This window comes from Olea europaea, chromosome 1 (genome assembly GCF_002742605.1).
Source record: "Olea europaea var. sylvestris chromosome 1, O_europaea_v1, whole genome shotgun sequence".
Classification (NCBI taxonomy): domain Eukaryota; kingdom Viridiplantae; phylum Streptophyta; class Magnoliopsida; order Lamiales; family Oleaceae; genus Olea; species Olea europaea.
The window spans coordinates 1,757,618-1,776,910 of NC_036237.1; the positions used below are offsets into that span (position 1 = coordinate 1,757,618).

The 19,293-nt window shown below is 39.7% G+C and overlaps 2 protein-coding genes across 2 annotated transcripts; one reads left to right on the forward strand and one right to left on the reverse strand.

Annotated features, from left to right (window-relative positions):
* Positions 1-3,270: 3,270 nt before the first annotated feature.
* LOC111402791 lies at positions 3,271-6,483 on the reverse strand. The gene is made up of 7 exons (XM_023031127.1): positions 6,168-6,483; positions 5,295-6,073; positions 4,795-5,238; positions 4,496-4,708; positions 4,310-4,387; positions 3,984-4,201; positions 3,271-3,523 (listed from the first exon to the last, which is right to left on the reverse strand). The coding sequence occupies exons 1-7, from the start codon at positions 6,481-6,483 to the stop codon at positions 3,271-3,273; spliced, it is 2,301 nt and encodes a 766-aa protein (XP_022886895.1).
* A 3,785-nt stretch (positions 6,484-10,268) lies between these two features.
* Positions 10,269-10,999, forward strand: LOC111402802 (CASP-like protein 4D1). Its single transcript, XM_023031133.1, has 3 exons — positions 10,269-10,417; positions 10,498-10,657; positions 10,738-10,999. Exons 1-3 carry the CDS (start codon positions 10,269-10,271, stop codon positions 10,975-10,977), a joined length of 549 nt encoding a protein of 182 aa, XP_022886901.1. The 3' UTR covers positions 10,978-10,999.
* Positions 11,000-19,293: the final 8,294 nt, after the last annotated feature.

Genomic DNA, 19,293 nt, shown 5'->3' on the forward strand with positions numbered 1-19,293 from the left:
CTAGTTCCTGAGGCCCACGAAAGGGCTTGCTTTTTGAGGCCTAATGTGTGGCTGTAAGTGAATACCAGTTCAAAGCAGGTACGCGTCTTCCTCTGCACCTCTTTTTTATGGCTATGCTAAGGAATTTTATGTTGTCACTGAACCAGGTTCTGCCGAATGGATGAAGTTAGCTAGTGGGGTCATACTTCTTATGAAAAGAAGTTTTGTTAGGAGAAGACATGCCTCTGCACATCTTTCAGACCCTTTTTCAGCCTCGCGTCTTAGGCAAAGACGAGTCGAAGGGGTGGTATTACATCACACCCTGGGGAGCTCACGCACTCTTCGTGGTGGGGTTGTCTTCTTCCATCAAGGAAAGTGGCAGGTGGTTGAGGGGGATAAGGTCGCGGCTTGCACAGTACCGACCTAGTACTACGAAGCTCGTGAGTGTCCAAGCTTGAGATGTTTACATTTTGCTAAGTTCCTCAATTTTCTGTTGACTATTGCCACTTATTTTCCAGATTCCAGTACGAGGTTTGAGCTCAGCAAGGGGGAGTTCGAGGTCATCGAGGACATATATAAGAGGCTTTTGAAACTTCACCACTTCGACCACCTCATTGACCGAAGCCGGTACTTCGTGGATTTCGAACTAATGGCCTCCAAGGGTAAGAAATGCATCCAATTGATCAAATTTGTACTTGTTTGATATTCAGTGCTGACCTATTGTGTTTTTACAGATAAATTCAAGAAAAGGAAGTACCCCATCCCAGACATGGCTTCAATTCTGAGAGCCACCTCCACAGTGGGGACGAGGCTCTGAAGCCAAGCTCCAGTGCGACAAAGGAGGTCAGAAGTCAACTGGAGAGGCTGTCAAAGGATGGTATTTCTAGGGGGTCAGGAGAGGAGGCCCCCCAAAGGTCTGAGAAGGCGAAGGAACCTCGGGGTAAGGAGAAGGTCCTCGAGGACTCCCATAAGAAGAGGAGACTGGTTCATGTTACCAGCTCTTACGAAAAGTTTGGGACATCAGTGTTCTATTCGAGCAAGGATGCCTCTCCTCAACCGAAGCTGTTAGACTCTGCCATGAAGGAAGTAAAAGTTGAAATGGTGAGAAAAGCTGAGACTGAGGAGGCCATGGAGGAAGCTGCTAGGAGGGCAGCAGCAGAAGTCAAGGAGGAGGCGGCTAAGGAGAGGCCAGCTAGGACTCAAGGAAAGTCCCCCAATTTTCTGGCCGCTGGTACCGGCTTTATTGGATGCACTACCTGCTGAGGTCCGTGGTGCCACTGAAAGTTTTTATAAGTTCTGGATCGACTGGTGGCAGATGCATGCCTCAAACTGCGACGCGATGGACCTTACTCAGGCCTTAGTTAGCCAAAATGTGAGGACTTTGGGCCTCGCACTTGAGTGCAGGAAAACACTCGTCGACTTTCAGACGAGGAATAAGTCCTCCAGGGACAAGTTGGTCTCTGCTGAGGAGGAACTGAAGAAAATAAGGGTTGAGAAATAAAGGCCCAAAAGATCAAAGATGCTGCGAAATTAGAATCTTCCTTGGCCCAGATTGAGGCTTTAAAGAAAGAGGTCTACAAGTCTCAATGTGAGGTGGCCTCCCTCACCAAGAAGGTGGAGATTTCTAATAATCACCAGAAGGTGACCGCTAAGGCCCTGGAGTAGGCTAATTTGGAGTTGACGGGGCTAAGGATGCGTACCACTTTTTGGAAGGCTAAATAAAGTGGCATGTAGATGAGCTGCAGAAGATTCGAGGAGAGGCCGAGGTAACTCGGGAGGAGGCGATCAGGGATTACATCGCAAACTTCCATCTCACAGAGGAGTACTGACACTTCGGCCTATACTGGAGGACCTTTGTTTATGCCGAGATGATGGAGAGGTCTGAGGAGCTTTATCCAAACTGCGACCTATCTCAACTGAGGTCGGAGTTTATAGATGAAGTTCCTCAAACCCCTGCTGAGGAAACAGTTGGCGATGACGTGGCTGAGGATGAGGACAACCTTGAAGCTGGAGTTTCGGAGGCATCAGCTGTCAAGGCGCCCCTACCATCAACTTAAGTATAGCGTAGTTTACTTTTAGTTTATTCTGATGTAATGGCTTTGGGCCCTCATCTTGTAATATTCTCAGTATCAATGAAAGCTATTTTGCAACATGTTGTTTTCTTTTCAATATCAAGTGCATGGACCTCGGTAAATAAACATGTATAAGTTTGAGTTAACAATCTGGACTTGACATAACTTCCATCACTTGACATAATCAAGCTTAAGGATGAGCTAATAATCAAGCTATATAAATGATGACCTAATGGGTTGCATTCAGGTTCCATTACTTGAAATAAACCACGATGTCTAAGTTGAATGAAGTATTTAATGTAAACTAAATATGTTATTTGATTGGAACTTTCCGTTGAGTTCGAATTAGGGAGGTGAAGTGATGGTGGATGAGATGTACATATCGAGGCATGTGAAGTGAGCCCCGGAGTTCTGGCGAGGTGACCCCGAAGTTGGGGATCAGGACCTCTCCTCCAAGGCTCCAACGCTTCCCTACATGGTGGATGGTTCAGCCATGTAGAGACTTCTCCCTTTGGTGTTCAGCCTCGTCAGAGGAAGGCATGTGGAGTGAGCTTCAGAGTTCAGGAGAGGTGACCCCAGAGTTGGGGATAAGGACCTTTCTTTCGAGGCTTCCACGCTTCCCTACATGATGGATGGTGCAATCATGTAAAGGCTTCTCCCTTTAGCATTCAGCATCGCCAAAGGAAGGCATGTGGAGTGAGCCTTGGAGTTCAGGCGAGGTGACCCCAGAGTTAGGGATCATGACCTCTCCTCCGAGACTCCCATGATTCCCTACATGGTAGATGGTGCAGCCATGTAGAGGCTTCTCTCTTTGGGGTTCAGCCTTACCAAAGAAAGGCATGTGGAGTGAGCCTCAGAGTTCAGGCGAGGTGACCCCAAAGTTGGGGATTAAGACCTCTCTTCTGAGGCTTTCACACTTGAGAGTCATTTATGAATTTAATGACATTTTATTGAAACTGAAATTCAGTTACATAAACTAAGAAAGATCCTCCAGCGATGCAGTACATTCATTGGTAGTAAATTCTGAGATGCTCAATGTTCCATGGACGAGGCTCTGCCTTGCCATCCATGTCTTCAATTCTGTAGGTGACGAGTTAGAGTTCTTCTTTAACTTTGTAAGGTCCTTTCCAGTTTGGATCCATGGTACCTTCTCCAGGTCCTTTGAAGGAGAGGAATACTCTCCTAAGGACCAGGTCATTGATTCGAAAGGACATTTTCTTCACCTCAGCGGGGAGTCATCTCTTCTTTCATCAATGAAGTCAAGGTTGAACCTCCGTAGCTCGTCATTAGATATTTCGCTGAAGTGTAGATGACAAGGTGATGCTAAGCCGACCTCGACTGGGCTCATGGCTTCAGTTCCATAGGCTATGAGAAAAGGAGTTTCCCCCATGAGAGTTTTGGTGGTAGTTCGGATCGCCCAAAGCACTTGAGGCAGCTCATCAACCCAGGCTCCCTTTGATGCATCTAATTTTCTTTTGTAGACGTGTTGATTGTCTTGTTTACAACTTTAACTTGGCCATTGGCTTGAGGATGATGACATGTTTCTTGATTCCAAGTTCTTCACATAGGTTCCTGACATTTTTATTGTTGAACTGCTTTCCATTGTCTGAAACTATCGAGTGAGGAATTCCGAACCGACATTTGATATTCTTCCAAAAAAACTTAGAAGTGTTTGCTTCTGTGATTTTTGCTAGTGGTTCGGCCTTAACCTACTTCGTGAAGTAATTAATGGCCACAATGGCGAAATTCGTGCCTCCTTTGCCTTTAGGTAAGGGACCTATCAGGTCCATGCCCCACTTGGATAAGGGCTATGGGCTAGAGACAGCAGTTAGCTCCTGTGAGGGTTGCCTCTAAATGGGAGAGAAACATTGGCACTTGTCACATTTGCGCACGAATTGAAGCGCATCCCTTTTCAGGGTGGGCTAGTAATACCCTTGTCTCAGTACCTTTTGTGCCAAAGCTAACCCTCCCGAGTGATTGCCACAAACACCTTCGTGGATTTTCCTTAGGATGTATGTGGCCTCGTCTCCCCCCACGCAGCGAAGAAGTGGAGAGGAGAAGCTTCTTTTGTAGAGTACATCATCGATGAAGAGGAAATGAGCTAATCTCCTTCTCAATTTGTAGGCCTCATCTTTGTTAATAGGTAGGACCTAGTCCTTTATGTAAGCTATGATCCGCTGCATCCAGGTGGGGGTTCCTTCGACCCACATCACTTCAGGGGCCTCGGTAGACGGTGTGAGGAGGTGCTCAATTGGTACTATCGCAAGCAATTCGGAGTCCTTGCTACTCACGAGTTTAGAGAGTGCATCTGCATGTGTGTTCTCGAGGCGAGGGATCTGTATTATTTCGAATTTTTCAAAAGATGGGAGAAGGTTCATCACCATTTTCAAGTAGGAGGCTATGGTTTTATCCCTGGCTGAAAAATTGCCATTCACTTGGCTTACCACCAGCTGGGAGTTACTGTTGATACGTAGCCTCCTAACTTGCATTTCTCTGGCTAATCTGAGGCCCACAAGGAGTGCCTCATACTTAGCAGCGTTGTTGGTGGCCTTAAATCCAAATCTCACGGTTGAGTTCAACTTGTGACCTTCTGGGCTGACAAGGACTACCCCAACTCCCGAATCCGTGTCTCCAGTCGAACCATCCACGAACAAGTTCTACGTGGAGGGCTCAATAGGTTCCATAACCTCTTCCATCTTGGGTACATTGGTGAACTCTGCTACAAAATTAGCTAAGGCTTGGCCCTTGATGACGCCCTTATCTCGAAGACAATGTCAAATTCACTTAACTCTACTGCCCATTTCAGTAGTCTTCTCGAGGCATCTGGCTTCTGTAACACTTGCCTCAAAGGGAAGTTGGTCAGTAGGTAAATGGTGTGTGCTTGAAAGTAGGGCTTCAGCTTCCTAGAAGCTGTGATCAAGGCTAAGGCTAGCTTCTCCATATCGAAATAATGAGTTTTCGGAGATAGGAGTGCCTTGCTGGTGTAATACACAGGAAGTTGGGTTGTTCCTTCCTCTCGGGTTAGGACCACACTGATGGCCTCATTAGAGACGACCAAGTATACTTGAAAGATATCGCCAGGCTTTGGCTTGGAGAGGAGGGGGGCCTGCCCTAGATGCCTTTCCTGGCCTTGGAAGGCCTCTTCATATTCCTCATTCCATTTTAACTTCTTCCCAACTTTCAATACCTTAAAGAACGGGAGAGATTTATCGGTGGCCTTGAGACAAAGCGGCTAAGGACTACCACTCGTCCCATTAGACTTTGGACTTCCTTGGGTTTTTGGGGTGATCTCATCTCGAGTAAGGCATTGATCTTTTCAGGGTTGGCTTCGATTTCTCTTTGATTGACCATGTACCCCATGAATTTACCAGAGGCAATGCCAAAAGCGCACTTGAGAGGGTTGAGCTTCATCCTGTACCTTCTGAGGGTTCGAAAAGTGTCATCCAAGTGCTTCACATGGTCGTCTACCTTCAGGCTTTTCACAAGCATATCGTCAACGTAGACTTCCATCTTTTTGCTAATGACGTCCACGAACATTTTGTTGATAAGCTTTTGATAGGTGGCCTCGGTGTTTTTCAACCCAAAGGGCATCATCTTGTAGCAATAAAGGCCTCTGTTAGTGGTAAATGAGGTGTTCTCCTCATCGATCAGGTACATGGATATTTGGTTATAGCCCGAGTAGGCATCCATGAAACTCAGGAGCTCATGCTCGACGGTGGAGTCTACCAATTGATCAATTCTCGGATGTGAGAAGCTATTTTTAGGACATACCTTATTGAGATTCGTAAAGTCGATACATACCATCCACTTACCGTTGTGCTTCTTAACGAGTATCGGGTTGGAGACCCACTTCGAGTAGATGGCCTCCCTAATGAAGACGTTCTTGATGAGCTTCTGCACTTCTTCCTTCAGAGCCTCATACCTTTTCGGGTTGAGGCTCTTCTTTTCTGTCGATGCGGGGCAATTTGAGGATCTATCTTTAGGTGGTGACAGCTGTCCTTGGGGTCTATGCCCACCATGTCCTCATGCCTTCAAGTAAAGACGTCAAGGTTCTTGCAGAGAAAGTCTTTCAATTTTTCTTTCATGTCGTCGCCCAGGCATATGCCTACTTTCAACGCCTTCGCGAGGTAGCAGGGTCGATCGGGAAGATTTCTAGTTCCTCAACCGGAGTTGTTCGGGTTTCATGTTCAGTTAAATGGAGATCGATCTCATCGATCATGGAGAGTTCTTCGTGCTCGGGAGGTGCGTCGATCATGTCAACATCCTCTCGTTCAGGAGGAGCCTCGCTTGGGACGTCTGCCATATCCACATCAATCAGGATGGCATGTACGTCCCGGGGCTCAACCTTTCTAATAGAGCTCAGGTAGCATTCTCTGGATCCTCTTTGTTCACCTCTCACTGTTATTACCCTGTTCTCAGTTGGGAGTTTCATTCATAAGTGGTGGATGGAGTTGACGGCTCCTAACTCCTGCAAGGCTGGTCTACCTAAGACTCCGTGGTAAGCTGACCGACTATCTACAATAAGGAATTTCATGAAGTTCATGGCGATTTGGGGGGACTCTCCCATCTCTACCGTCAACGTTATTTTTTCTCTCGGAGTGATACTATCTCTGGTAAATCTGTATAGAAAAGTGGTGGTGGGCGTCAGCTCGTGGTCCAGGATTATCTTATCAAAGGTGGACCTGAACAAGATGTTAACGGAGCTTTCATTATCTACTAGCATTCGCTTGAGTCTATTTCGAGCCATAACGGCCCTTACCACAAGTGCATCACAATGGGGGTAGTGAACCCCTTTAGAGTCCTTTTGGGTGAAGACGATGGGCGGTACTTGGTTTCTTCGGGAGCTGCTATCTACGATATAACTGGTTAGTGGGAGGCATTTAGCCTCTTGGGCATAGTTCCGTTTTGCGTTGCGAATTTTTTCTTTTACATAGGGGCCTCCAAATATGGTATCTATCTCGTGAATAGGGGCCTCTTCTCGTGCATGACGATTCCCATGATACCTGTGTCCTTTCCTGGGTCTATCCGCACCGTGTTCTCTTCGACGGGGGGATACATCTCACTGGCGGGGAACGGCCTCCTCACGCCTAGGTCGCTGGTCCTTCTTAGGTGGGGGCCTGTGCACCTGTGGCGACTCATTTCTCCTGTCTTGGGGGTGTTCCCGTTGGTTGTGGTATGTGTACTCCCGACACTCGGACGTGTCATGACCTTAAGAGCAGTGGTACGTACAATAATTGGGGGGGTTCTGATTAGGCCTATTCCTAGGTCCTGAACTGCGCCCCGATCTCTTCCTCTACAGGGAGCTTGTTGTGAAGTTCCTGCTTGCGGGTCGGTAATAGTTAGATTGACATCTTTATATACCAAAGTTGGAACTGCGTTCAAAGTGGTTGTGACAAGTGCTTGCCCTGAATTTCTATTACCAGGTGGGTTCATCTGGTAGTCCATCAAGTGGGAGGTCGGTCCCCTGGCGCGTTGTCTCTGTTAAGGTGGGAGGCCTCTGCTGGCCCGATTCCGGTGTTCAATTAATTCCTCATTGATAATCTTCCATATCATCATTTCCAACAGGGCGTCATAGGTGGTAGGATCTTAGTTTTGCACGTCCCTTCAAAACAGGGTATTCATATTCAGACATCCTCTTAGGGCTGATAAAGCCTCACGATCGGTGACTTGCACGCAGTACGTCATTTCGTTAGTAAAGCATGATAAAAAGCTTTTTAGGGATTTCCCATGCGCTTGCTTCATGTCTTGAATTCTGGCCGACTCCTTATGTTCCCAGGTAGAAGTCGACTATACCAAATTTTAGGCGCTCCACTAAGTGTCAAATGAAAAGCTCTACACTTCACAGCTGGGGTGGCGCCTCTAAGGCTCATATGAGTTTTATAAGCATTAGGTGTTTCTCCGGGTCGTCTCTCCCGTCATACTTTGGTATTTTGGGCATCACATAGTAGCTAGGAACCTGGGCACTTCTTAGTTCCCTTGAGAATGACAAATTTTCATCGTCGTCGTCCAAGTCACAGGACCTCTGCTGCTTATCTGAGTTGTCATTTTCCTCGGCTTCATACCTGGGTAGTTGATGAGAGGGTCCAGCTTGGGTCTTAGCCTCCTCTTCCCTCCTTTGGCGCCTATTTCTAGGCGAAACATCACAGGGGGCATTCTCATGCCTTTCCTCCGGCTGATGAGACATTGGAGGTGGGGATTGTGGTCTATTCCGAGGCTCGCGTTGCTGTTGTTGCTGTTGTCTGTGCCTCAGTTCTGCGGGGCTAATTCTGTCAAAGACGTTGTTAGACCTCCTAGGCCTTTGTTCTGGCTCATACACTAGTGGAAATTTGTCCTAGTTATGCTAGGCCTCGGTGGGTCAGCCAGCAGCATAATTGGAGGAAACATCAACTTCTACTTTCCTCTCCATAGGGCTCCTGCCTCGGTTGTATTCTGGCGGTACAACCCTTTGGCTTTGAACTTCCTCATCTTGGTCGTAATGTTCTTGGAGTGCATAGGGAGGAATGGAGAAGCCTCCCTGGCAACATTTGGACCATGAGTTCTCTCATGGCCATGTTTTGGCTAGCAATGCCCCTAATGTTCGCGGTCATGGTGGCCATTTCTCTCGAGAGTTGGGCAGCCATCCGCATGCCACATCTTCTGTGGTGGTGGTGAGGTCAATGTCGGGCTGCAGGGGCAGCAGCCGGTGGGGGCATTCCCACATTTTCTTTTACCCTTCTAGGGGGTACATCCTCCTCTGAACTCATTCTCTTTTGTTCCAACTCCAAATAATTGCTAAGTTATGGGGCTTCCACTTGTTCTTTTCTAAGAACAAATCATTTTTCAAGGGGAATGCCTAAATATTCTTTTTGATAAGCTTTCTCCATATGGTTGCTCGTGGTTATAGTATGGTTTTCCACAGACGACGTCAATCTGTTGACCCCAGAATACATTGCCAATAGATACCGGATCCACCCGTGCACACGTAAGCCTGGTCTAACACGTTAAGACACATGGACAGTCTAGAAATAATAGCAAAATGGGGCGTGGGAGCGACTTAAAGATGCGGGACGAGAACGTTCGGAATTCGACGAGATGTTTGCATAACGATTGTACAATAATTACCAATTGATATTTGTAGAATGCGAGTATGAATTCATATATGTTGCAAGAGAGTAAAATGTAAAGAATATTGTATTTGTTCTAGTGTTGAATCTTGCATTACCCTTGTGAGAGATACATGGGTAGTATTTATAGTATTACAACTTAGATCGTGACCCTTGGTTGGGAGTACACGTGACCTCATCTCGTAAGTCTACATGTCAAATTATAGGTATCACATTTGACTTCCTAGCCTGCTACACATTTATTAGTCGGTGACTCCGCCACTACATTGACAAGACAAGACACTTGCACTCTATAATGAGTGTCCCATCAATCCATTAGGAATGATCCTTGTGTAAGACCGGTTCTCTGGGGAGGAGTGCTGCTTAGAGCCTTAGAGCCTCGGATAAGATGGGGCCTCGGAGTGATGGGCCTCGGCTAGAAGACCACATTACATATTCACTTCGCGTCAACATTTGGGCCACGTCATGGCCGTGGTTATAGTATGCTGGTCTACTCCTATTGACCTGGGGGCCTCGGATAAAATGTCACGTGGTTCGATAGAAGTAGGCCATGGACCCCAGTAGTTCGGCCAGGTGTGTCAACACATAACATTTTCCATCAACCAAACTCACAAGCCAATGTTTAGTTAACCCACAATATTCACGAGTACATGATGTTGACCATTTTCTCATATGAACATCTTGGATCTTTATCTGACTACAGGGGTGGATTTGACGGAGTTTTTGTTTAGTCGAAGCCAAATTTATTCGAATAAATTTGTTTTAACTTGTAAGCATATATGTATTTGCACGAGAGGAGGAATCTGAAGGCATACGCGTTTTCCTAGCTATGAATAATATCGATTAAAATTTACAACTTGTCTCGTTAGCATAAGAACTCCCGCTTTCGTTTTCTTCAACAAGCGTATTGTTAATAATTTATTACAATATGATCAAGATTTTCTCAGAATATTCAAGTTGGAACAATACCGTGTTCTGCAGGCCAAAACAAAGTCCTTGACGTGTCGAAACTGACAAAGTTTTCACGTCAAATGTTAGTATATATAAGCGTGTTTACATATGACTATTAGAGTGTGAATAATTAAAGGTAAAAAAGAGAGAATTCCAGACGAAAATGGCTTCCCAGTCTGTGAGAAACTCAGTCCTCGTTCTCAGGATTTTTGCCCTTCTACTATTAGCTACTTCTGTTGCACTTATGGTGATTAACAATTTCACGAATAGTGATGGTACCAAAACTAAGTTCTCAGATCTCATTGCTTACAGGTAACGTTATACACAGAAAAGGTGACAAGATACTCATAATTTTTTTATCTTCTTTTTCGTTTTAAGTGTTATTTAATTAGTGCTGCCTTTTTGTGCACTTGCAGGTATGTACTTGCAACTGCACTTGCAGGAGTCGCCTACACTTTGATTCAAATTCCTTTTGCCATATACAACGTGGTGAATGAGAAGAGGCTTATCCGTAATGGGTTTTTACAAGAATTTGATTTCTACGGAGACAAGGTCCTTAAACGACTCTTAAGAACTTGGTAATTTTTCCCCATTAATTGATCTAATGAAAGGGTTTGATAAAAAATTTACAGATTATTGCATTCCTTTTGGCAACCGGAGTTGGTGTTGGTTTCGGTGTAAGTTGTGAGATAAAGAGAGCAATAAAACAAAGTGGGGCTGTAGAAGACGAGGAGACATTGAAAACAAACAAATTTCTCGACAAAGGCAACATTTCAAGTGGTCTTCTATTAGGTGGATTTGTTTGCATGGCTGTGCTGTGCATCCTTTCGTCTATCCGTCTCTCTATGACCAATAGACGCTTCTTCAGATAAGAATTAACCTTTTGGAATGAAGATATTGGGCATTTCTTCTTCCTCACTTTTTTTTTTTTTTTTTGGGTCTCTTTTATTTTTTATTAACATTATTGAGTCTTGTATCACAAAAGTGCCAGTTATCGATTCACTGGTGTTAATTTTAGTCGCTTGGAGGAAATAATGTACTTAAAACTTTCAATTGATTATAAAACAATAATGAAGTCACCTATTTTTTCATACCCAGAGTACACTTTTATTCAATTCAAGGCACCAAGGACCTAAATCTGCCTAAATATTTTCGGAGGGGAAGAAGTTGTGATAATGCTTGTTTGGATTAGATAAAAATCAAAATTTTAGTAGACTTTGATAATATTTGAATGAATGTGTGGTTGAAAAGTTATAGATTCCATCAAATGTGTGGTTAAAATTATTGATCTTGATTTTGATTTTAATTAACTTTTTTAATTGTACCGAACATAGATATTGTAAGAAATGTGATATTTTAAGATAATAGATGGCATTGATCGTTTTCTCGCCTACGAAACACACGAACTTTAATAAATCGGTTGTCTAAATATGGTCCTTAAATTGAAACTTTTGAATACCTTACGACATTTGCATTGAAGGTTAATCAAGTTATCGCAACAAGTCGTGATTGATTCTAGGGAAAATTGCAGTCGAGGTACCAAACATTTCGTTTATTAGTAGATTTTGTCCAAACATTTAGTTTGTGCCACCCACGATACCAAATCTTTCAAAAATTCGCAGTGGAAGTTCAAATGGATGAAAACTGTTAATTTGACCGTTAGTTGACGAAAAATTTAACATTGACCAATAGGTTGACTAATATTAAAAGAATAAAATGGTAACTTTACATTTTTCAACAAAAAAAATTACAATATATTAATAATTAAATCAAAACACAAAACACTATTCATCTTCTTCTCCACTCCCCCCCCTCCCCTCCACCATCCAAGCCCATTACACTTTCACTACATTCTAATCAATCTCTGTAGCCTCATTACTTCTCGTCGTCATTGAGTCACGTATATTCTTTCGGCATCTCCAACCCCCTCCAAGAAATCCCTAAATCCAACCGTCGCATCGTTGGCTCTCTTGCCAGCATCTTCCTCCTTCATTCTGCTAATATCAATATACGATTTTTGAGTGTGCTCAATCCGGGATTTTCTCATCACTTTTATGAATAAAAAATATTGAATTTGGTTAGGTTCTTGTTAACTTGGCTTCCATTTGGTTAAACTGAAAGTTGGAAGTCTCTTTGCTGTTTCTTGATGTGTGCAGAATTTGGGGTTTTATAAAGGACTTGGTCTGTTGATGATTGGTTCTTTGGATAGGAATTTTTTTTTTTTTTATTAATTTCTGTGAATGGATGTAGTTCATTAATTCATTGATTTGTAAAGATTGGAAACTTTAGGAATTTTAGTGGGTGAAATTTTGCTATAGAATGATTTGTAGCTGAAATACAGAATTTCTTGATTAGGGAATTGTTAGGACTTGGGTAGATGGCTTCTGCATCACCATCTCCGGATTCTCCGTCTCGCCCATCCAATTCTTTAGCTCCTCCTCCGCCAATTCCTCCTGCCCCACTTCAATCACCCTAAAAAATTGTATATTGATATTAGTAGAATGAAGATTCAACGATGACATACATAACTTCCACTAATGCGCACCAGTAATCAGCATTTTGCCGCCTTCATTCGCAATTTCAAGAACCGTGACCTACATCAATTGGGGTCTTTCAAATCGTCAACGTGCCCTTTCACATCAAAGACCATGCGTTTTATCTGCAGCTTGTGATTTTCTAGTTTTGGTTCTTTCACACATTTGATTTATCGTTTGTGTCGTCCCGTTCACTGTTGTCCAGCAGAAATTGTGTAAGAATTTTTGGGTTTTGCTTTCGCACTCAACCATCATTCTTGTGCACAATCAAGCTCTCACAGTGTGTGTTTTGGTGGGATTTGGTTTTGTGGAGTGAGTGGGTGATTGTGTGTGGCGGAGGGGGGTGGAGAAAAAGATGAATAGTATTTTTGTGTTTTGATTTAATTATTAATATATTGTAATTATTTTATTTTTTTTGTTGAAAAATGTAAAGTTACCATTTTATTCTTTTAAAATTAGTCAAAATTGGTCAACGTTAAATCTTTGGTCAACTAATGGTCAAATTAATAGTTTCCATCCATTTGGACTTCCACTGCGAGTTTTTGAAAGGTTTGGTATCGTGGGTAGCACAAACTAAAGGTTTGGGCAAAGTCTGCTAATAAACGAAATATTTGGTACCTCAGCTGCAATTTTCCCTTGATTCTATTCATATCTTTGACTTATGAATTAATGAAGAATAAAGTCACAACTTTAGGTACGAAAATATGAAGATTAATACAAAACAAACCGAAATCAGGAAATTTCATATACTTTAGGGATCGGCTTTGGAAATAACAACCCCAATTTTCGAAATTTTGTCCTTTTATGGTCAAAAGTCAAAATGAACAGGACTTGGTGGTGGCCCTGGTGGGCTCCATATCCACCCTAGCCCAATAGCTTCGTGGGCCATACTTCACAGTCCCTTTTACACATTTGAAACATGTGGGCTGTATTGGGCTATATGATATTCGTCATGTATACTGTTGAGAATTAAAATCCTAATTATGTATCATCGTAATAAAATCGCAGGAAAAAATAGACACATGAGAGTACATAAAATTTATATAGGTTTGCCTCGATGCGAGATTATGTTCTCGTCCGTCGTTATAATAATCTACTATGACTATAAAAATTTATAAGAAAAAATTCATACATTCTATTTTACCAAACCCCTATCCCTCTCTTTGACAATATTTCAAAGGGAAAAAAATCATAATTCAGGTATGCTGTTTATACCAATTCACAAATTAGATACGTAGTTTAAAAATTCAAAATTCAGGTATCTACATAATTAATTGAAAATATTTATTAATTAAATATAATAAAATCACAGTTATACGATTAATAATCATATATTCACGATTATAAGTTACATATTTATTTATTGGTCACATATCATCAAATTAATTGGTCACAGATTATTTCAAGGTGACAAATCAAAAAATTTATAGATCACAATTTATTATGAAGCCACAAATCAAAAATTTATAGGTCACATATTATTAATTTTTTAGGTTACGCTAAATAGTTGGTCACGGATAACTAAATGGTTCGTCACATACGTCAATTTCTTGGTCACAAACAATCAAATCATCTGTGACCACCACCTCGCTACTACCGCCAGTCTCATCCCCGTCGTCAAAACCACCACAACTAGCATTCCCGTCATCTCAAACACCGCAACTAGCAACACCTCACCACAAACAAAATTGCAAACATCCTATGAAAGCCATCGCCACAATGTCGTTGCCACTTCACCATCTCCACCACCATCACAACCACAATTTCCACCAACAAAAACTATCACCCTGCACGACACCGCCACAACCATCATTGTTCACAATAGCATTGCCGACAAACCACCACCAGCATCATAACTATCCCCACCACCACCACTCCATCACCACTACCACCATTGCAACACCACCGCCAAAGCCACTCCTATCACATCACAAAAATCGATCAGCACCACTCACACTATCAACAGCGAACCACTATCATACTTACCGACTGCACACCTCCACCTCCACTGCGACATCATAGCATATCATCACCACACCACATCACACACATCCACTATTGAATGGTCAATCACCCCCACTCAAAAATTTAAAAAAAGGAAGAAAGTGAGGAGATCTGCAGAGATATCGCCGCCCAGATCTGAAGACAAAGGTGGTGATGAGCGTAGCACAGGAAGGATAATGATAGCGGGTGGGCGCGTGCTGTGTCGCCAGATTTCGTGTGGTAGGGAAGAGAGAAACAGACGGGGAAAGAGATGGTGGGGAGAGAGACTTGGGCAAATGAATTAGGATTTTCATGTTTTGATACATGAACCCCTGATTTTTGAATTCCAATATTTAAACACATGGAATTCTGGTTGAGCGCACCTCAGCCATAACAAGGACTTCAGCTTTTGTAGTCTTTGTAACTTTGTTGCTTCGTCTTTTCATATATTTAGGCTGACTCTTCCGATGACGTTAGTAGAGCTTCCACGTGTCGCTTTAGATGGCTAATTTAATACGCAGGAGTAGTTATGTGTATACTTAGACCATTTCCAACCCTCACCAAAATTTGCACAATTTGGCACCAAATCTTACATGAAACTAAAAATCATCTCCAACCTATTACACTAAAAGTTGCACCAAATGAACGGTGTTTAATCATTTTCTTCTTTTCTTTTATTTTTATTACATAGCTGAAAAATTATTTATTTATTCAATTTACTACTACATAAATTACTATATACATAAATACATAATTATGTTTCGGTTTACGAAAATGTTAAATTATTTAATTTAGAAATGTAGTATAATTAATAAAAATACCACAATTAAGAAAATATGAAATTATGTTAGGGTCCGTTTGATTGCAAAGATGGAATTGAATTGCCTAGAGTTGTTTTCTTGGGAATTGTAAATTATTGTGTTTGATTGATATAATTTTCCACATGGAAAATGTTGAAATAAAAGTATTTTTTAATGTTCGTTTGACTTTGTTTTACATGAAAATTGTCAATTAAAGGAAAATATTTTTTTACAATAATTCTTAGAATTGGTTTCCATTACCAACAAAAAAAAAAGACGAAAAATAATAATAATAATCGCTACAGTAGGGTGAGAATTTGGTGAGAATTCAAATTCCACTAAAACAAGGAAAATTCCAAGTTCCAAGAAATCCAAAAAATGCAATTCCATGGAAAATATAAGGTATCAAACACCCAAAGTTGGAATTTCCAATTCCAATTCCATCTTTTTTTTCCATTTCCAAGCTATCAAACACTCCCTTATTGAAAACAGCGTAGTACATTTCGAATCTTGAAATTATGGTATGGCGAAGTCACCCTAGTGTCTTAATTTAATTATTCGAATTCATATACTCATGTTTGTTGCATTTTAATACTTTTTAAGTACTTTTATTATTATTATTATTATTATTATTATTATTATTATTATTATTATTATTATTAGTACTAAACTTTAATTGCGTAATCAATAATAATAGATGAACGAGTTAAAATAAAAGTACTTAAAAAGTATTAAAATCAACAAACACGAATATATGAATTCGAATAACTAAATTAAGACACTAGGGAGACTTGGCCATACCATAATTTCGAGATTCAAAATGTACTACGTTGTTTTCAAAAATTATTTAATTATGAATTAAGATTTATGTATAATGTAAAAAATAAAAATGTATCTATAATGTAAAATGACGCAAATACTTTTCATATCACTTGGTCATACATGAATAAAGGGCAAAATGGACTTTTATCACATTTGGTGCAAAATGGTGCAAGTGAATAGTGTTGCACCAAATAATAGTGCAATATTTGATGTTGGTTGGAGCGATATATTTGGTGAAAACTTGTGAATTTTGGAGTAAAATGGTGGAATGGTATAAGGGTTGGAGATGCCTTAGAAGTGTAACTTAGCCCATATTTGTCATCCATTTTTTTTCATTTATTTTTCTACAGTACTTATTTTTAACTACACATTCTTCATTAAAATAATATTACATGCAAATAATATTTTTTTTTCTTTTTAATCACATATTTTCGATCAATCACTATTCTATAATACATTTTTTTTTTTCAAATTAATGGGGCACAAACGAAGCCTTAGTATGTGTGTGTGAGAGAGAGGAACAAATAATGACAAGAAAATAAAAATAAGCAAAAGCTATTTAAAAAATAATTAATTATGTAGAAAGAATGGTGACATGATGGGAGTTTGATTCTCACACACATGCAGCGTCAGAAGCGAATGTCTCTAGCAATCATCCATCCCACCCATATCCACTCATATATAATCACCAGACGATTATCTCTCTCTCTCTACGCACACACTTATATGTATGTATGATATGTACGTATAGTGAGGTGGTTATATCATGGTATGGAGGAGGAATTAAGGACCCCACCCCCGTTTTGGACCGGCAGCCACCGGACAGGAGGCCACATTTTGGGCGTCGGACTGAACTTTTATTCCTCTAAGATTCTTTAATTTGTTGGTCCTCAAGATTTAAAATGAAGCTTATGATCAGAAAATATTTTACTCGCCATACAAGAAATCCCAATGGCCAATGGGCCATTTGTTGAAGCACGTTAAATTTGCGGTCTTATCATTCTAGCTCTTCCCCCTCCTCTTTTCTCGCCACATTCGGTAAAAATTAGGATAGAGTAATTTGCACGAAACGTCCTTACCTTTCAATATTATTGTGAAAAACGTTCATATTTTTCATTTTTTTGCATTTTCATTTTTCACCATCACTTTTACCTTTTATTGCAGAAATCATCCGTTCCATCAAATTCTTCGTGTAAATTAACAAATATACCCTTATTTAAATAAAACAATAAAAAAGAAAAGAACAATTAAAGAATAAATTGCAATCATATTTCCAAATTTTTAAAAAAAGTGCAAATAAATTATTAAAAGGGTAATTAACACAAAACGTTCATAACTTTCATTATTATTGTGCAAAACGTTTATACCTTTCATTTTTTTTAATATTTTCACTCTTATTTCATATTTCATTGTAAAAATCATTATTTTCATCTATTTTCTTAAATAAAAACTCTAAAATGACAAATATACACTACTATTTAAATAAACAAAAAAAAGTAAAGAAAAGTAAAGAACAAATTGTAACTATATTCCCAAAATTTCAAATAAATAATTTTAAAAAATCACCTTTTTAAATTATTTATTTGAAATTTATTTGTACTTTTTTGAAATTTGAAAAAATCACTTTCAAAGATATGGATTTTTTGCACAATAATAATGATCGGTACTCGATATAGACGTTTTGTGTTAATTACATTTTTAATAATTTATTTAAACTCATTTGCACTTTTTAAAAAGGTTTGGGAGTATGATTACAATTTATTTTCTAACTTTTCTTTTCTTTTTAATTGTTTTATTTAAATAGGGGATATATTTGTTATTTTATAGGAAACACTTGATGAAAATGATGATTTTAGCAATAAAAGGTAAATATAAGAGTGGAAATGTCAAAAAATAAAATGTATGGATGTTTTACACAATAACATTGAAAAGTAAGAACATTTTGTGATAATTATCCAATTAGAATATATATGCCCTTGTTTGAGCCACATTATTGGAATGAAAATGTATTTTTGAATAGTATATTGATGAGAAATATGTGGTGAAAAAAAGAAATATTTTGAATTTGCGTGTAATATTATTTTATTAAAGAATGTGTGGTTAAAATGATATCAAATCACTGTTGAAAAATATTTTTTTTTTCCAAATAATGTGGCTCAAACAAGGCTAATGAAATTAAAGCCACAGTTTGATTTAGATAAAAATTAGATTTTTAGTATATATTGATAGAATATGTAATTGAAAAGTTATGGATTTTATAAAATTTATAATTCAAATTAATTATTTATTTTGACTTAAATTTTACTTAACTTTTCAAGCTGGGCAAAATACGGCTTATAATTATATTATTATTTTTAATAAAAATAAAAAAGTAAAAGATGATGACAAAGAATAATAGGAAAAAGATGAGTTAATAATTTACTCTCGATATTTTTTGTGAGCGACGAATATAATTTGGGGGGCTCAATTTTAAATCAACCAATAATCAAACGCCACTTGCAAAAAACAACAATCCTGTTTTTGTTGATGTCCCAATTGAGGAAAACTTATTCATTAAGGCCCCGTGTGGTACCTATTTTTGTAAAAATAAGAATGAAAAATATAATCGTTACAGGGCCCACACAAAAAACAGAAAGTCAAATATGGTGACTCGATGTGATGGATAACGATCATATTTTTTATTTTTGTGATCAAATAATGAAAATCAAAGGGAGGTTAAATCGTGAAGTGTCAATTACACGTCTCAAAATTTGCATTGAAAATATATATGTTAACGAATGCATTATATCGAACACTCTGCTATTGCAATTATTGACTATTTCTTGCAAAATTATATAGAGAAAAACTCGAGTCTAGTCTAGAATTGAAAGCTGACGAACATGAATTTCAACAAAGTGTTCATTTAACTATACAACAATATTATAAGAATTATATCGTACTTATTCAATTGAAAAAATTGAACATCGATAAAAAAAAAAATCTCCAATAGAATTAGTTAGCAAATTTGATATTGTCCTGATAATCTGATAAAGGATAATCCCCCATGTGA